The sequence below is a fragment of the Protomyctophum bolini genome (assembly GCF_963924005.1).
Source record: "Protomyctophum bolini genome assembly, chromosome: 4".
Lineage (NCBI taxonomy): Eukaryota > Metazoa > Chordata > Actinopteri > Myctophiformes > Myctophidae > Protomyctophum > Protomyctophum bolini.
In genome coordinates this window covers 39,758,053-39,776,762 of record NC_137865.1, presented here as the reverse complement: position 1 = coordinate 39,776,762, position 18,710 = coordinate 39,758,053, and the positions used below count along the sequence as shown (strand labels likewise).

The 18,710-nt window shown below is 43.6% G+C and overlaps 1 protein-coding gene across 3 annotated transcripts in view; it reads right to left on the bottom strand.

The window, feature by feature from the left end:
• elmo3 (engulfment and cell motility 3) overlaps positions 1-17,472 on the bottom strand; it is a 51,835-nt gene extending 34,363 nt beyond the window's left edge. For all 3 annotated transcript variants that reach the window (XM_080762371.1, XM_080762372.1, XM_080762373.1), the window contains exons 1-5: positions 17,058-17,472; positions 8,287-8,396; positions 2,023-2,063; positions 1,766-1,838; positions 431-481 (exon numbers count right to left, since the gene is read on the bottom strand). In XM_080762371.1, the coding sequence (XP_080618497.1) occupies positions 431-481; positions 1,766-1,838; positions 2,023-2,063; positions 8,287-8,396; positions 17,058-17,115 (333 nt within the window). In that variant the 5' untranslated portion in view covers positions 17,116-17,472. The remainder of the gene's footprint in view (positions 1-430; positions 482-1,765; positions 1,839-2,022; positions 2,064-8,286; positions 8,397-17,057) is intronic.
• Positions 17,473-18,710: the final 1,238 nt, after the last annotated feature.

Sequence of the window (18,710 nt, the reverse complement as noted above, 5' to 3'; positions counted from 1 at the left end):
TGAGTGCGTGTGTGCGTGAGTGTGTGCGTGCGTGCGTGCGTGCGTAAGGGAGGGCATGAAAATTACATGTCAATTATTGTTAATTGTGATTAACAACAATTATTTTATGAATAAAAAAAAAAGCTTAACATGTTTAAACCAATGTTTCATAAAGCCAACATGTCTACATACCTTTCTAACCGAACATTACCATTAGTGGTTTTGTAAGCCAGTTTTTACAAGTTACACTGTGACACAGCAATGTTTACACAATGCTGTGTACTGTACCCCCTCCAAATTTCCTCATTTCTGTCTCACATTGTTTTATTATGTTTTTTTCACGCTTTGGCAATGGAAACGTATGTTTTCTCCTTTGAATTGGAAGTTGAGCGAGTCAATGAGTGAGTGAGTGAGTCAGTACTAGTTGAGAGGTTGGTCAAATTCTCCTCACCGGTGCTTTGGTCAGTCGTAGAATGCAGCCGTTCTTTATGTCCAGACGATTCTACACCACACACACACACACACACACACACACACACACACACACACAAGAAAACATTTTTAAATAGTACACAAATGACTTTTGTTTACTCAGAACACACACACTTCATGTCAGAGAGAGAGAGACAGACAGACAGGGAGACAGAGAGAGAGAGAGAGAGAGAGAGAGAGAGAGAGAGAGAGAGACGGTATCTGTCCATTACAGACTTCCTGGATGTAATAATAGCAGACACACTACTGCGATGTTGACCGTCTGTGAACTGACCTTTGACCCTTTTGGAGGCCAGTGTTGTTTTTGGCAGAAGATCTCTATTTTAGTTTTAGTCATAGTCTCTTGAATAGTTTAGTGTTTGTCACATTTTAGTCACCTGGAATGCTTTAGTGTTCGTCTAGTTACAGTTGATTTAGTCGACTAAAATGTATTTTGGCGGGCCTTGATGCCATCGTAATGGCTGATTTTACACCTGCTGAAAATAGCCGATCTACAAGCTCACAAGGTGTCACGCTGCGACGCGTTGTGAGCTTGTAGATCAGCTATTTTCAGCATGCAACCAAGTGTAAAATGTATTGAGTCTTTTACTTTTACTGGATCTCTTGTCCACTACTCCCTTCCTAACATTTAGTCTAGTTTTTATTTGTTGACAAAATTTACAGTATATTTAGTCATAGTTTAGTCACCATGGCTTAGTTTATATGTAGTTTTTGTATTGTTACAAAAGGTAGTCGACGAACATTTTTCGTCTTAGTATTAGCCGACGAAATCAACAGGAGTCCCTTTTGGAGAACATGCTAATGTTAAGCTAGGAGCTCAACTGGTTTTGGGCATAAAGCTCACATTGTTGACTCGTCACATTCTTAAACATAATAATGAATTCTGTACCAACACACATAAAAGTCTTCATTCATTCATCATTCTACATGCAGCAGCAGCATCACACAAAGGTCGCGCCACATTCTGAGCTTTCAAATTGTCAATGAATATCCGCCAAGATTAAGCTCAGTGGAATCTACCTGGCTGGCTGAATATTCCTGCAGATTGTGTTCAGAGATTGACGTCATAGTGGATTCATTAACACAGGTAGAATTTTAAAGGCTCATTCATAGTCTGGATTTTTGGTGGCGAGGTGACCACCGCTCCGGTGGTGAGGTGACGTCATGTTGTAGTTCGGTGGTCACCTCACCACCGAAAATCCAGACTATGAATAAGGCTTAAGATGATTTATTGACATAATAATTGATTGATTCATTAACACAGGTAGAATTCTAAGATGATGTATTGACTCACCGATTCAGTGATGTACGTCTGTACTCCATCTGCATACTGCAGGGCATAGTTATCAGGACCTGGGAGATTCCACCTGCACACACACACACACACACACACACACACACACACACACACACACACACATCAATCGACCGACCGACCGACCGACAGTGGTGGAAAAAGTACTCACATTTCTTACTCAAGTAAAAGTATTATTACTGCAATATAGAAATGTTACAAGTAAAAATTAAAAAAAGTAAGTATTCTACACTCACCCGTCACAGACTTCCTTTATAACAGCAGAGAGAGGCTTTTTCTGTAGAGAAACAACAAAGACACAAGGTGGTCACGACTAAACAAACACAGACACATTATCTTTCATTCCATGTTGAGGGCTGGTTATTGTTAACGTTTGAGAACCACCGATATATCTATTTTAACATTTGTCAAGTTGGTCACGTGGCCAAAAGCGGTGGACAGAAACTGGTCTACATGTTCTGTTGCCCCAACAGGGGCAGAAACAAGGCCACAACCACGCTATTTACACACACTACAACTCGCTTACAATTCGCAAACCTGGCAACACTGCTCTGTGTTCTCATAGGCCCACCAGGCCCGCCCCCACACTACTTCTTTCAGTCTCACAATCAGCCATCTTGCTTTTTAGGGCCCTCGCAGGATAACAGAAAGAAGGAAGGGGAGAAATTAGTGCTTATCCCTTCTAAATCCCTGTATTTACAAAATAAAACACTCAGCGAATCCCTTAGTTAAATCAACATTGTTCATTGTCACTACTTGGATTGTGCCGAAATATTTACATTACACGTATAGCTTTTGCTATTTTCGCCTGCCAGCCCACCGCCGACTACACACGCCTGCACACACACACACACACACACACACACACACACACACACACACACACACACACACACACACACACGCCAACTACGTTCACTTAATGGGGCCAGTCCTTCACAGTGACACACGCGTTAGATGAACCACGCGACCGGGATGGTTTCTACCCCTCAATGTCGTGCATTTGCTGCGCCCTTCTAATGCTGCGCCACGCCTACTCTATACTGCTCCATGCGACTCGAACAGCAGCAGCTCCGAGCCTCCGTCAGAAAGGCTGCCCACAGCACTGCACAGCCCCACACCCAAATGAATCGAATGAATGAATAAGGCGCTTATATCGCTTTTGCTCAGTGGATGGGACATTTACATTAAAAGCAATCGGATGGACGCGTGGATAACGGCATGGTTGTGTTCAATCGGAGGGAAAGCTTCCATAATCCATATAGCTTCCATGCTAGCTGCTTCAGACACAGGGGAGGGGAGGGAGAAATAGTGCGAAATAGCGCTTATGCAACAATTACCCTAAAACACAAACACCTCAACTCGATGTCATTGTGAATAAGAATTTCGAGCGAAATAATAATTGTCACACCAAAACGGGTGACCTATAGATTCCTGTAACCAGCCTCTCGCACTGCCTGCGAGTTGGCTCCGTCTAAGGCTCCGTCTCATGAGCAAATTTAGAACTTCCGGTCTGAGAGCTAGCAGATTTAAGACATCCGGTTGCTTTCAGAATAAAATAAGGTTATTTAATTCGTTAATTAAATAATTTTTACATTACATTATTAGTATTATTATTACATTACAGTTATTGTAAAGACACACATTATGTTTCTGTGTAAAAATAAGTAATTAAATAACATAAAAAAGTTATCTAAATGGATAAATGCTATTCACTGGAGTGCATGGACTTTATAAAGTGGACACTGGACAAAAGACGGCTCCGCCAGGCAACTATCTGGACATACCCACGCGTTTGGGAAGATGTCCTCTACCACCCCACAGTCTCCGCTAAGCGGGAGAGGTGTAAAATTCACAGCAGCAGAGCTTCTACTGGGGTCAATGCAAAAAAATGTACCGTTTCCGGACCCAGAATGGACACTGGACAAAGAGGCCTCCGCGAGGCAACTATCTGGACATACCCACGCGTCCGGGGAGATGTCCTCTACCACCCCACAGTCTCCACTAAGCGGGAGAGGTGTAAAATTCAGAGCAGCAGACCTTCTATTGGGGTCAACACTCAAAAAAGTGCCGTTTCCAGACCCAGAATGGACACTGGACAAAGAGGCCTCCGCGAGGCAACTATCTGGACATACCCACGCGTCCGGGGAGATGTCCTCTACCACCCCACAGTCTCCGCTAAGCGAGAGAGGTGTAAAATTCAGAGCAGCAGAGCTTCTACTGGGGTCAATGCAAAATAAATTACCGTTTCCGGACCCAGACTGGACACTGGACAAAAGACGGCTCCGCGAGGCAACTATCTGGACATACCCACGCGTCCGGGGAGATGTCCTCTACCACCCCACAGTCTCCGCTAAGCGGGAGAGGTGTAAAATTCAGAGCAGCAGACCTTCTATTGGGGTCAACACTCAAAAAAGTGCCGTTTCCAGACCCAGAATGGACACTGGACAAAGAGGCCTCCGCGAGGCAACTATCTGGACATACCCACGCGTCCGGGGAGATGTCCTCTACCACCCCACAGTCTCCGCTAAGCGAGTAAATGGGTGCTTATATTTCTATGTGAAATGTGGTGATGCTGGCATCACAATAGATGCCAGCATCACGCTGCCTCCGTCTAATAAGCACATTTACAACTTCCTGTTTGGAAACCGAAACAGATGCTTCTGACATTTGCCTGTGCGTGCTTAATCGTTGTACTTCTGAACACATTTCCCAAATCTCAGTGATTTATCCACACATCGCTGTGTGTGTGTGTGTGTGTGTGTGTGTGTGTGTGTGTGTGTGTGTGTGTGTGTGTGTGTGTCGCGTCGCCCTCCAGCTGCAATTGCGAGTGTGCGCTGTGTGCAGGGCACACTACTGAGTTTAAAACCACAGCTGAAACATGAATTGGAGTCAATTCCCGCAATTTCCTTCTTCCCATATTGCGCTGCAACGACACTAGGATTGAGCCCCCCGAAGGGGGGCGAAATTCTAGTAGCATACAGACGTGAAGTCCACAACACAGTAGACTGTCCACCGGTATATAGCATACAGACGTGAAGTCCACAACACAGTAGACTGTCCACCGGTATATAGCATACAGACGTGAAGTCCACAACACAGCAGCACTGACTGACAGTGTGATAAATGTACAACGTTTGAGAACCACCGGTATATAGCATACAGACGTGAAGTCCACAACACAGCAGCACTGACTGACAGTGTGATAAAACCCGGCTCCAGAACGGTTCCAAGACGTGTTGGAAGAGATTCCTGGTTCCTCAACGTCAGCCCTATTCATCATATGTCACCAGTCACATTTCAAAGAAAATCACACCCATGTGAAGTAAGTGCATGGTGCAACTCTGTGTGGGGGTCCCCGGGGGGTCCGCGGAACATCCAGACCCACAGGAACGTGCCCAGGGGCCCGCGATGGTTCCGGCGGGCCGCCCCGCGTCCAAAACAGTTGAGAAATGACAGTTACCATGTGGGGGTCCGAAATTACATCACATGCCAAGTCTATGGACTTTCAATGTTTGTTTAGGGCCGTAAATGACATTATCTGGCTGATATAAATATGTCTTGTAAACCTTTTTTAGCCGAAGCTGACGTTTCAAGACAAAGTGACTCTTCCTCGTCCAATAGGAAGAGACACTTTGGCTTGAAACATCACCTTCGGTGGGAATAACAATACAAATAAAAAAAAACACCTCTTTACATTTTGTGCTCAGCACCAGTTTTTTTTTTCACAGTGACGTGTATGCTTTATTCACCGTATATACTGTATGTTAAATTTCACACTCTATGAACGACAGGTATATGTTTCTGTTGTGGCGCTGCATACATACAGTACCTCTGTGATCAAATGTTTTTATGGGATTATACTACCAAAAAAACAAATCAGAAAACAACAACAATTGTGGAGGCTCGCTCGCTCGCACAAGCGAGCCTCCGTCTCAGTACATAAATACATCCCCAGACTAACTTCCATGTCTGGGTTTCCTGCTAAGCTGTCATTAGTGGTCACCACACTGGTCAGCCAATCAAATGTCTTGGGGAGTGTGTGGTAGACCCAGTAAGATGCCCTGTTATTAGTGGTTGCAGGAGAGGTCAGCCAATCGGAGAGGGTTTTGTGGTGGTTGGATGCTGCTGGCTGGCTGGCTGGGCCAAACTAAGTGATTCTGATCAACTGGCACGGTTATTGCCGCTGTATTATCATTTGGGCACATATCCTCCACTCGAACCCGATTCTGGGTCGAAAATGTGGTTATTTCCGATAAGGATATTTGACGTAGAGAGGTTGGAAAAGGAAGGGGTCAAGTACAGACCACTGGGGGCTCCAGTCACTAAAGTATACAGATGGTTTTGAGTGCGGTTAAGATTTGACAATTTTGAAGAAAACGTTTCAAATTTGTGGTAATGGAAATAAGAGTTTAACCCATTTTGGGCGGGAACCCCTTTTGGTGTTTTAAGCGTTACGTTATACTTCAGCTATTGAAAATTTTCTCAGAGCTCAGAGCGCGCCACCGAGTGGCGAACTACGAGCTTGTAGGTCTGCTATTTTTGAAAAGTAGTGAAAATGTGGTGCAAATCTTTTAATACATATTCTTTCAGAGCGAACGTTTTTAACTCAAATCTTTACTTCTGGGGGTGTCCCTGGAACAACATATTTTCCAATTACATATATTTTTGGGGTCCTTTTGGGGCACCACTGAAACAGAAACATAGGTATTTCAGAAAACTGTCAGGATTTAGAAGACATTTTTTAAAATATCGACGTCAGGCCTAAATGGGTTAAGTGCAGAAAACAAATTATGTCATTGGTAATTACGCTGGTAGCTGTGAAGACAAGTCCTGCGTAGTGTGTGTTAAACCCCCTGCTTGGGACTGCTTCAACATTGAAATGGGAATTTCACATAATTATGCAGGACGTCAAGCAAGGTACAACGAGTGCAGTCCAACACAAATTCACTCACATTCCTGGTGATAACGAGCACATGTAGATAAACTAAACACAGCTAAAAGGAGGAGAAACTCTGCCCATAAACAGGACTACGGTGGACTGGAGCTTCGTGAAAACAAGGGCTTGCAGAGACAGAGAGGATAAACCGAGCTGTCCGTCGGGGTGCAATATGAGTTTATCGTTAATTGTTAATCCTTCAAGGACACGATTCTACAAATGTCTTCTAAATCCTGACAATTTTCTGAAAAACCCTGTTTCTATGTCAGTCGTCAAGGACCCCCAAGATTATGTGTACTTGGCTGCCGACCCCCATCTGAAAATATGTTGTTCCAGGGACCCTACCAGAAGCAAAGATTTGAGTTAAACACATTTGCGCCACATTTCACAATTTTTCTAAAATAGCGGACCTACAAGCTCATAGCGCGGCACTCGGTGCCGCGCTATGAGCTTGTAGATCTGCTATTTTTCGATAGATGAAGTTTAAAATAATGGTTAAAACACCAACAGGGGTTCCTGCCCAGAATGGGTTAAGGACACGATTCTACAAATGTCTTCTAAATCATGACATTTTTCTGAAAACTCTGTTTCAACAGCAGTGGTTCTCATTCTCAAACTATGTCAAGGAGCCCCAGGATGATATGTATTTGGCTGCCCATCTGAAAACATGTTGTTCCAGAGACCCTACAGAAGCAAAGATTTGAGTAAAGAACGTGTGCTGTGAGAAAAATATATATATTCAAAGACTGGCACACATTTTCATGACTTTTCTAAAAATAGATCTGCAAGCTCATAGCCTCTGTAGACATTTTTAAAGCACAGCTCAAGACCCACTTCTACACCCTTGCTTTTAATTGATCTTTTATTTTTTTGTTATTCATGTCCTCACTGTATTGCATTACTGCTTGTTTTTTTAATGTTTATGCCTTGCTTTTCTTTTTTTTTCTCCATTGCTCTGTAAAGCACTTTGAGCTGCATTTCATGTCATGAAAGGTGCTATACAAATAAAGTTTTATTATTATTATTATTATATAGATATAGCTCATATACCGAGTGCCGCGCTATATGAGCTTGTAGAGGCCGGGGCTGCAATGCCAGCCTGACAGCGCGTCACGGGTTCGAATCCTGATCCCAGACGACCTTTGCTGCGTGTCACCCATCACGTGTGTGTGTGTGTGTGTGTGTGTGTGTTAACTCACCGTTAAGGACATAAGTGGACGTCATCATCGGATTCGATGGACAACCATAACGAACGTGTGTGTGTGTGTAGTGTGTGCAGTGTGTGTGTGTGTGTGTGTGTGTGTGTGTGTGTGTGTGTGTGTGTGTGTGTGTGTGTGTGTGTGTGTGTGTGTGTGTGTAGTGTGTGCAGTGTGTGTGTGTGTGTGTGTGTGTGTGTGTGTGTGTGTGTGTGTGTGTGTGTGTGTGTGTGTAGTGTGTGCAGTGTGTGTGTGTGTGTGTGTGTGTGTGTGTGTGTGTGTGTGTGTGTGTGTGTGTGTGTGTGTGTGTGTGTGTGTGTGTGTGTGTAGTGTGTGCAGTGTGTGTGTGTGTGTGTGTGTGTTACCTGGTCCAGTTGTATGAGCTGCGGGTAAGCCCCGGGCATCTGGATGGCGATCTTCACGATGTCCTTCTGCTGCGGCATCTTGGCGCCTCCCTGCTGGTGGTGACACAACACTGCACGGGAGAAGGAACAGAAGGAATGACTCTCATCTCTTTATACTGGTGGAAAAAGTACTCACATTGATTTTTACTTAGGTAAAATACTTTGTTACAAATAAAATGCTTTTTTTTACGGTGTTTTTGTGTTTCGCCTTGCTGTAAACCAAATCGCCCCTCAGGGACAAACAAATAAATGAACCTGAACAAAAAAAGTCCTGAATTCAAAATGTACTCGAGTAAAAGTGTCAAATGTATAAAAAACCTTTTGAAAATAGCCGACCTACAAACTCACAATGCGATAGATCGGCTATTTTCAAATGGTGAAATGTATACGATTACACCCCCCCCCCCCCCCCCCCGCAAAAAAAGCTACATTTTTCAAGTGACAGCGTTGTGAACTTCTTGTAGGTCTGCTATTTCCACTAGTCTGGGTCCCGGGGAGACATAGAGAAATTGGGTCACGGGCCTAGAAACTTTGGCAACCACTGGACCAGACAGTCTGGTGATGAGTGTGACAGTGATGATTGATTGATTGATCTATTAACAGTTTGCAGAATTACAGTACATTTCAAGTACAACTCACTCAATACAAAAAACTGTTAACTGTGAGTGGACGACACCATAAAGCATTACACCATTTTCAATTCATCAAAACATTTAGAGACGTACAAATATACACAACTATATAGTAAAAAATAAATCATCATAGGAGGTAAAAAGGGAAAATAAACATATACAGTGAGGGGGAAACAGGGGTGGGGGGGGGGGATTCATAATGACCGATGACTCATAATATAACATGCTGTACAGTAGCTTTCACTACTGGACCAGACGGCCTGGTGATGTGACAGTGATGACGGATGACTCGTAATATTACATACTGTACAGTAGCTTTCATTTTCAAAGAGAAGTACAGGAACTCCATGTTCCTCTTTCAGTGGATTCCCAGAGACACAGCTCACTAGTACAGACAAGGGAAGGGAAGAAGACCGTCGTTTTGTGTCTACAGTGTTAATCTGTCATTATGTCTAAAAACAACTGCCCTATTTCTATTTGTCACTTTGACATGGGCAGTGGGAGGACATCAATAGCATTTTTTCTTTTTTTTTAAGAATTTTGATCCCAACCATAATCCTAGCTTCAGCTCCCAGGCCTTGTTTTTCTCATAAAGAATGGAACTTTCGGCTCAGGAGGAATTTCCTTGGAATCTGAAGGATCCAGGTTCGATTCTGAGCTCTTCCTGACTAAGTGTCGAAGTGTCATTTTTTTTCTTTTTTTGTGCAACCCATTTTTCTACCCAGTGTCAATTATCATATGTAATCCTGGGCGCTACACTTCCTCTGCCAACCTGGGGAGGCAGCGGACTGACCTCATGCTTCCTTCTATGCATGAGGAGTCCAAGCTGCTTCTTTTCACCTGACAGGGATAGAGTTTCCCCGGATGGCCAGGGGAGGTAGTTTAGAGACCAGGGTTACTGCATGTTTTTTGTGAGGGTACCTGCCCTAGGGGACACAGGGAGAACATGTGAGGGTACCTGCCCTAGGGGACACAGGGAGAACATGTGAGGGTACCTGCCCTAGGGGACACAGGGAGAACATGTGAGGGTACCTACCCTAGGGGACACGGGGAGAACATGTGAGGGTACCTGCCCTAGGGGACACGGGGAGAACATGTGAGGGTACCTACCCTAGGGGACACAGGGAGAACATGCGAGGGTACCTGCCCTAGGGGACACAGGGAGAACATGCGAGGGTACCTGCCCTAGGGGACACGGGGAGAACATGTGAGGGTACCTGCCCTAGGGGACACGGGGAGAACATGCGAGGGTACCTGCCCTAGGGGACACGGGGAGAACATGTGAGGGTACCTGCCCTAGGGGACACAGGGAAAACATGTGAGGGTACCTGCCCTAGGGGACACAGGGAGAACATGCATTGAATACAAGTGTCGAAGTGTCCTTGAGTAAGGCACTGAACCCCTGACCGCTCCCGATGAATAGGTTGGTGCCTTGCATGGTTTCCTCCGCCATAGGTGTATGAATGTTATGTATGAATTTGAAGTACATGGTAATGTAAAGCGCTTTGGATAAAAGCACTATATAATGCAGTCAATTTACCATTTTATAACTTTGAATTGAACAGTGGATATAATTGAACAGTGGAGGATCATATAATAATGTTTCATAGTAGGGGAGGGGCTCACCCAGGACTGTTTGTACATCACAAACAGTGTCATAGATGTGACACCCATAAACTACGACTCAACTATGACTCTGTGAAACAAACATAGGCAACTGCAGCAATAAAGCTACTGATATACAGTATGTCATGTTTGTTTATATATTGTGCAGAGTGCACACATGCCTCATTTCTCTTTTGTTTGATCTAAATTTGGACAAAATAGAAAAACAAATACAGACGGACCCTGGTCCAGGCCGTCAGTGTCACCGCCCGTTACAAAGAAATGAGAGGTGGAGCAAAAGAGGGGATAGCATGGCCAGTTGGCCACGCCAGACTAACCTATACCCTAACGCCCAAATCTAACCTACGACTAACCCTGAAAACCTAACCCCGATTTGAATCTCTTACTTTCTTAGCCAAAAGTCTGGTTTTCTTGAAAGGCCACAAGGTCCCCAATGTGGATAGTCTCACACGCACGCACGCACGCAGGCACACAAAATAACAACAGAATACAGCTGTATGTAGCGCCTGGCTGGGAGGGAGCTTGTCGGTGCTTGTGGACACTATGATTAATGTCTGACACACACTCTGCAGCAGATGTGCTGCTCAGCTCTTCCCTCCTTGAGGGAAGAAGATCATGTTTTATTGCAGATTATCTAAAATGACATCCCAGTCAAAACAGTGACACGACATGCTCTCTGCTGTCACCACCACCGCCACGTCTCCCTCTCCCAGCTGTCACTGCTGTGGTGGCGAAGCCATTGACCCTGAAACAAGGGCTAGTCGTCAAATCAAGGCCAAACGCTAACCCAATCCAAAATGTCTAATCCCCAGGAAATCCCCCTCTCTCCTCCTCTCCAAACTCAGACCAGGTGAATACATCATCATGTATTTTAACTCCAACTAGGGCATTAAGCAAATAGTCGACTAGTAAATCCACTAGTGACTAGTGGATTTACTAGTCGACTAGTCGACCTTGTTGGTACTAGTTGACTAGTTATTATCGAGGCCTACACAATATGTTTTAACGTGTAGGCCTCAATATCAGGTAGATTATAGTTATAGTCACCAATGTACACAGTTTTTAAATGTACAAATATTAATTTCCACAACAAAAAAAAACAACACTACACAATAAATAGCTAAACAACTAAGTCGACGAGTCGACTAGTAAACTAGGCAACTAGTCAACTAGTAAAAATGACTAGAAGTGAATGCCCTAACTCCAACCAACCCAAAGCTCCCAGTGAATGTGTCGTCATGCATTTGAACTCCAACAAACCCAAAGCTCCCAGTGAATGTGTCATGCGTTGGGGAGGTTACACACAGTCCCAACTCCCTAGTACATGCCTTAGCATTGGGGTGGTTACACACAGTACATGCCTTAGCATGCAGGGAGGGCTCCACCGAGATGAAGGGATCAACTTATAGCTCTGGGAGTCGGTTTGTTTCCTCAACAGCAACACACTCATTTCACCTGGAGGCCCCACGGGCTACCGTTTTCACTCTACACTAAACATCCTCACTGGTCTCTCAAGGTTCAAGGTTTCTTTATTTTGTCTCCCGAAGGAGAAATTTGTCTTGGACCCCAAGGACCCGCCCTGCAGCATACAGATACAATATAATACACCATAAAAAGACAGCAAAAGGCACACAGTGACCCGTACAACATTAAAATACCACATACCTAGTGCAAAAGAGGGGAAGAACACGAAAAGGAAAATTTGACATTTTTACCAGCCATAGGATGTTAGGTAGGGTCACAAGAAACCCCTATAAAAAAGATTGCCCAATACTAACAGCCGGCCAGCAAGTGGATTCATTAGATAGCATTTGATACAGACTTATAGCATGTTATGTAGACAGCACTAGAATTGCATTGTACATAGTCATAGCACGCCATAGTACATATGTATAGCATAGTAGTATATATGTATAGTTTATATGTATAGTTTCATTATATAGATATTCCACTGTTACTTTCTTAGCTTACGCATGTTTCATGATAAATGCTTTTATGTGATGTATTCCCATGCTTTTGTTCTTGATTAGTGCAAATCGCTCTGGATTAAGAGCGTCTGCTAAATGCCTATATTATAATTGTAAATTCATGAATGTATACAGACAATATTTTAGGCCAATTAATTATGTTTGCAAGTCAGAATTGTTTTGATGCATCTGCATGAAATCATCTTGTTTGGAAAGAAATGTGTAAAATGTCAGATCTTGCTACATTAGGTAATCTGCCATTTCCCCCCTACTTTGGTCATTGTTATGAATGGCCATCTATTCTACACTACAGTAAAGTGATACGAGATTACGTCATCCGTTAGACTGTGAATATCATGTTCCTTATATTCTTGTCCCATTACGTCCTGGTCTGTTTATGTCTCATATCTTCTGCTCACATCATGCGTGTCCACACTGTCCAGCCCATTATGTATTCCCTGTGCGTGCGTGCGTGCGTGCGTACGTGCGTGCGTAATAAACTTTGTGAACTTGTCTCATGATACTGGATTATTGTGTCATATTGTTCTCCCAGCCTGTCGCTTTTCCACAGACTCAAGAGCATTTCTGAACTGTCACTCACCACCTGGTGGTGTTAGGACAACACGAAGGTCTCCTAAAGCAGTGGTTCCCAAACTGTTTCATGTCAAGGACCCCCAAATTGACACTTATTAGCCCCGCGGACCCCCATTTGAAAAGATATGCCAGGGACCCCCATAAGAGACGATTTCTACGGCTCTAGCAGTGATTCTCAACCAGTTTGACATGCATTAGTCTACGGACCCCAATTTGATGGCATTTTTCTATCTCTGGGACCCCCAATTTATATTGTAAAATTAGCTAAACTATCATTTAGCTGGGGACCCCCTGGAACTCCCTCAAGGACCCCTGGGAGTCCCCGACTCCCCGGACCCTATTTTGGGAACCACTGTCCTAAATTCATCCAGTCCAGTTAGGAGTAGGACAACAACACCGAAGGTCTCCTAAATTCATCCAGTCCAGTTAGGAGTAGGACAACAACACCGAAGGTCTCCTAAATTCATCCAGTCCAGTTAGGAGTAGGACAACAACACCGAAGGTCTCCTAAATTTACAACAGCCATACATTATTTATTTTGAGTTATTTGTTATTTGCCCTATCAGTTAACCTCGCCTCACCAGGCTTTCCACCACGTCGGAGGAAAGCCTGGTCTCAAACCAATTTTGCTCAATAAAAGCTCTCGTAGCCTGTAGCTTTTATTGAGAAAAATCGGTTTGAGGGAAAAGGAAGTTGCCGCCTGTTGTTCCTGCCTGTCGACTACAACACAACACTACAACATGACGTAACGATATCATCCTCTCCCGACAGGATCATATACCCTAAATGAAATGGTGCCCAGGCTACCTATCAGTGCATTTTTGCTTACACAAAGCTAAAAAAGGCTAAACTAAATGTTAATTGTATTTATGTTAACGCCAAAAAACACAATAGAAAATCGTGAATCGCAATTTCAATTTAATCATCAACTGCTTCATGATGGCGAACAGACAAATTGGTATGATTTGGTGCCATCGTGGCATCACTGGCATTGGTCCAACGACCCATTGTTCAAGCACCATTGGTTCAACCGACCGACGCCATTAAAACTAAAACGCCTAACCCCCCCTAAACCCCAACCTCACACTAAACCTACCATTTGTCAAGACCACTGGGACAAGGGAATAATGGTCCACCAGACTAATGGGCAGACCCCCTCCCCATGTCCTTTCAGACAAGGAAAAGTCTCCTAGGAAACAATGACAATTTGTCAGACAGAGAATAGGGTCACATTGAATGGCCCCCTTCCCCAGTTTCACTTCAAATTCTAATGACCTTAAAAGACATTACAAAGATTGAAGAAATCACACAGGGCACTAAAACAAAATGTATGTTTGAGTAACGGTGCCTGTAAGCTTTGAGCAACACATTCGCTCCCACCTCCCATCAGAGTAGTTCGTGGGCATGAGAAAACGTACGTTTATATTGCCAAAGCAAGTGTCAAAAACATGATAAAACAATGTAAGACAACATTGGGGAAAGTATGTATGTATGGTCGGGACTCGGGTACTGTATCGTGTACACAGAGCTATGTCACAAAGGGGTTTTCAGGGTTTTGCATTCTCTCAACTACCTTTTTTCACTGAGGAAAACTATATGAAATCTAAGCTATGATGACTAAAACTAAGACTAAATCTATTGACAATTTCGTCAAAAAATTAAAACCAGACTAAAAGGTTAGGAAGGGACTAGTGGAAAACGGAATTCACGCGTGGACAAGAGATCCAGTCTAAATAATTTTACACTTGGTTGCATGCTGAAAATAGCTGCGTTGTGAGCTTGTAGATCAGCTATTTTCAGCAAGTCATTACGACGGCATCAAGGCCGGCCAAAATACATTTTATGTAAAACTTATGATCTTTAGTCGACTAAAACTAGACTAAACACTAAAACATTCCAGGTGACTAGTAAAATGTGACTAAAACTAAATGAAAACTATTGAAGAGACTATGATTAAAACAAAATTTGCTGTCAAAAACAACACTCTTAGGGACAAACAGCAGGTACAGACAGTGTATGTGCACTTTGTGCAGTAGATCAGAGGTCTGCTCGGTACAGATGTAGAATTTCAATTATTTCAAAGGAGCTATATGAGAAACATGCGTTTGCATTGCCAAAGTGTCAAAATATAATAAAACTAGTATACCTGATCTGTTCACTATGGTGTACAGTAGGTCTAGAGGTTTACTCCATACAGGCTCCTACTCCTTATAGGGTGGTTGCATTCCATTGGCTAACCTTCTTTTTTCGCAGCAGCTCACAAATCTTGCTGCTATGTATGTTTGCACATCGTTGTATTTCTCCCAATAGGCGTAGGAGTTGTCATTGGTCATAGTTTCAAACTCACTTTGTGTGTGTGTGTGTGTGTGTGTGTGTGTGTGTGTGTGTGTGTGTGTGTGTGTGTGTGTGTGTGTGTGTGTGTGTGTGTGTGTGTTAGTTAATCTGTGGGAAGTAGCCTATGTGTCTCTGTTGTGACTCATGGTATAGAGCAGACACAGTGGGCAGGTGGTTTAGAAAGAGTAACTCTGTTTCCATTTCCACCACATTGTGTGTGCAGTGGGTGCATAGATAGTCTGTCTTCCCAAAAAGCCATAATGGTTAGTAATATAGTCGTCAGGGGTGAGGGGGTTAATTGTTCCATTGGATAACCTCTAGTTGTCACAACAACAGTTCAGTGAGTGAATCGCACACATTGATGTATGTATTTCAACCCAGCAGGTATGGGAGTGTTTTTGCCATTAGTCATGCCCCCCCCCCCCCCACACACACACACACACACACACACACACACACACACACACACAGGTATTCTACAGTAGCCTATGTCACAGCCCCACTACAGACTGACCCCTGCCATTCCCTCTCCTCTCTCTCCCCCTGGGGGAGATATAGGGGGGGAGGGGAGGGGGGGATTTCAGCTGTCTGGAATTCCTAACCTGACAGGACACACTCTCACACACACACAGTCTTGTCATCAGTAGTCTAGTCTACCAGCAAAGGGGAGGGGGAAACCATATAGCAGTTGTCTTCCAGTTCTCTCTCTCTCTCTCTCTCTCTCTCTCTCTCTCACACACACACAGTCTCACACACACACACACACACACACACACTAGCAGTTGGCATTAACTGCAGCCTACTTTACTACTTTACTTTCACATTCACTTACTCAGTACTGTTGACATATTTTTTGTTACTGGAGTAGGCTATGTCCAATGTTTTGTTTACTTCTACTCCACTACGTCTCATTGATCTCAAAGGCAACTATTATACTTTTACTCCACTACAAGAATTATTGGACAGACAACTTTAGCTTACTATAGTTTGTAGGCCTACATTTAGAATATTATGTTAAATAGCCTACATTTGAAAACTTATTCTGCAATCTTCATAATGAGTAGGCTACTTTCTAAATGTGGTAGGCCACATTTAGAAAGTACTTAAAGTACATTTTGATACGAATATACTTTTTTGGTACTTCCAAGTAGGCCTGTACAGTTTGAATTCCGGACTTTTACTTGCAACAAGATTATTTCTACATGTATGCGTTCATTGCGTTGATACTTTTACTTGTAAAGTATTTGAGTAGCCTACTTTGTCCACCATTGAACTTCAACAGCATTGCTCACATGTCTCATTAAAAAACTAATTAAGTGGTCATATATTGGTGTTGTTAACGCGTAATGTCATGCATGTTGTCTCGAACGTTCTAATTTCACATGAACAGACTATAAAAAATATGAAGCCAATTATAAAGAAGAGACAACAAAGATACACAACGATACAAAAAAAAGTTACCGGGGCGATAAAAAGTCCCGTAAATAATAATAATGTCTAGGATTTAACGACCCACAACAAAAGTACAGTGTTTTTCTCCCTCCCCAGCACGGCCAAACTAAAGTAGTTTTCTTCCTACCTGCTTTGAGGAGAAGAGAAGCTCTACAGTTGTCCCAGCGTCCTGCGATCAGGAACATACACACACATCTGGAACCGGTCCGACAGACACTTTACTACCGTGTTGGTGTCTTCTTTGAGAAGGTTTTTTTTTACACTAAACTAAACTAAAGAAAACTAAACAAACAGGGCGAAGAGAGAGAGAGGAGATCATGTACAGAACCGAACAGAAGTGATTGATGCCTGGCTGGCTGGCTCTCTGCTGGTTGTTCCGGGTTGCTTGCTGTACGGCGGGTCTCATCCGCCCCCTGTGGGAAGGAAGGTTGAAGTGGAACCACCACCGGCGGCTAGACTGTCGGTCCTGCCCGGGTCCTGCCCCCCCAGGGGCCAGCCATTATGGTCCCTGGTGGTCCCACCGGCGGCTAGACTGTCCGTCCTGCCCGTCCCACTCCCCAGGGGCCAGCCATGGTCCCTGGTCACATTTTTGATTGATTGAAATATGTATTGTTAACAGTTTGCAGAATTACAGTACATTTCAAGCACAATTCAATACAAAGACTGTTAACTGTGAGTGGACGACCCAATTAAGCATTGCACTTGTTTACAAGAGGGTCCACCTTGTTCAATTCATCAAAACATTTAGAGACGTAGGCTACAAAATTACAAATACACTTCTATACACTTCTACACTTTTTGGCTATATTATAGCCAAAAAGAACAGGAATTCATCATAAAGGAGGTAAAAAATAAAAGGGGGGAAAAGAAACATATACAGTGAGGGGAAAAGGGGGTGGGTGGTGGTGATGGGGGGGGGGTCCACTGCGTTCAGTATGGTAGGGATTCCCAAACTTTTTCATGTCAAGGACCCCCAAATTGACGCCTATAATTAGCCTGCGGACCCCCATTAGAAAAGATATGCCAATTGACCACCCCATATGAGAGAAGATTTTTACGGCTCTAGCAGTGATTCTCAGCCCGTTTAATTTCAAGGACCCCCCAGTTTGACATGCATTAGTCTACGGCTCCCCCCCATTTAATGCCATTTCTATCTTTGGAACCCTCAATTTATATTGTAAAATCAATGTTAATTTAACTCTGAGTGTACAACGGGTCCATTTGGTTCCATTTGTACACTCTCAGAGTTACAGACCCATAAGGGTCCATTTGGTTCCTAACTATCATTTAGCTGGGGACCCCCTGGAACAACCCCTCCTCGGACCCCACTTTGGGAACCACTGCAGTATGGAAGCAGGCTATAGATCATCAGGGGTGGGAAACTTTGGGGGTGGAGAGTGAAGGGCCGAGGGCCACTATAACAAACTCATTCCAGGGGGCCGCATTGCATACTGTCGGGCAGAGTTTGAAACCTCTTTATTCCCCTTTCATTGTCAATGGCAAATCTTGAGACGTGTGGGGACAAAAGCTGTTTATAGGAGGGGCGCCCCTCCTATACATTTTGATTACTAGACATTAACATCTAAATCAATCATATCTAAGCTGAAATCAATAAAGGCTATCAGCCAGATCATTATTCTGATATTAACCTGCTGGCCACCAGTTGCCCATGTAGGATAGGCCTATAGATGCCATCAAATTATCTTGTCATTTAATTTCGTCATAGAAGTTTAAAAAGCACTTCTCTTATTTCAATTGAATTTTCGAATTCGCCATTCAA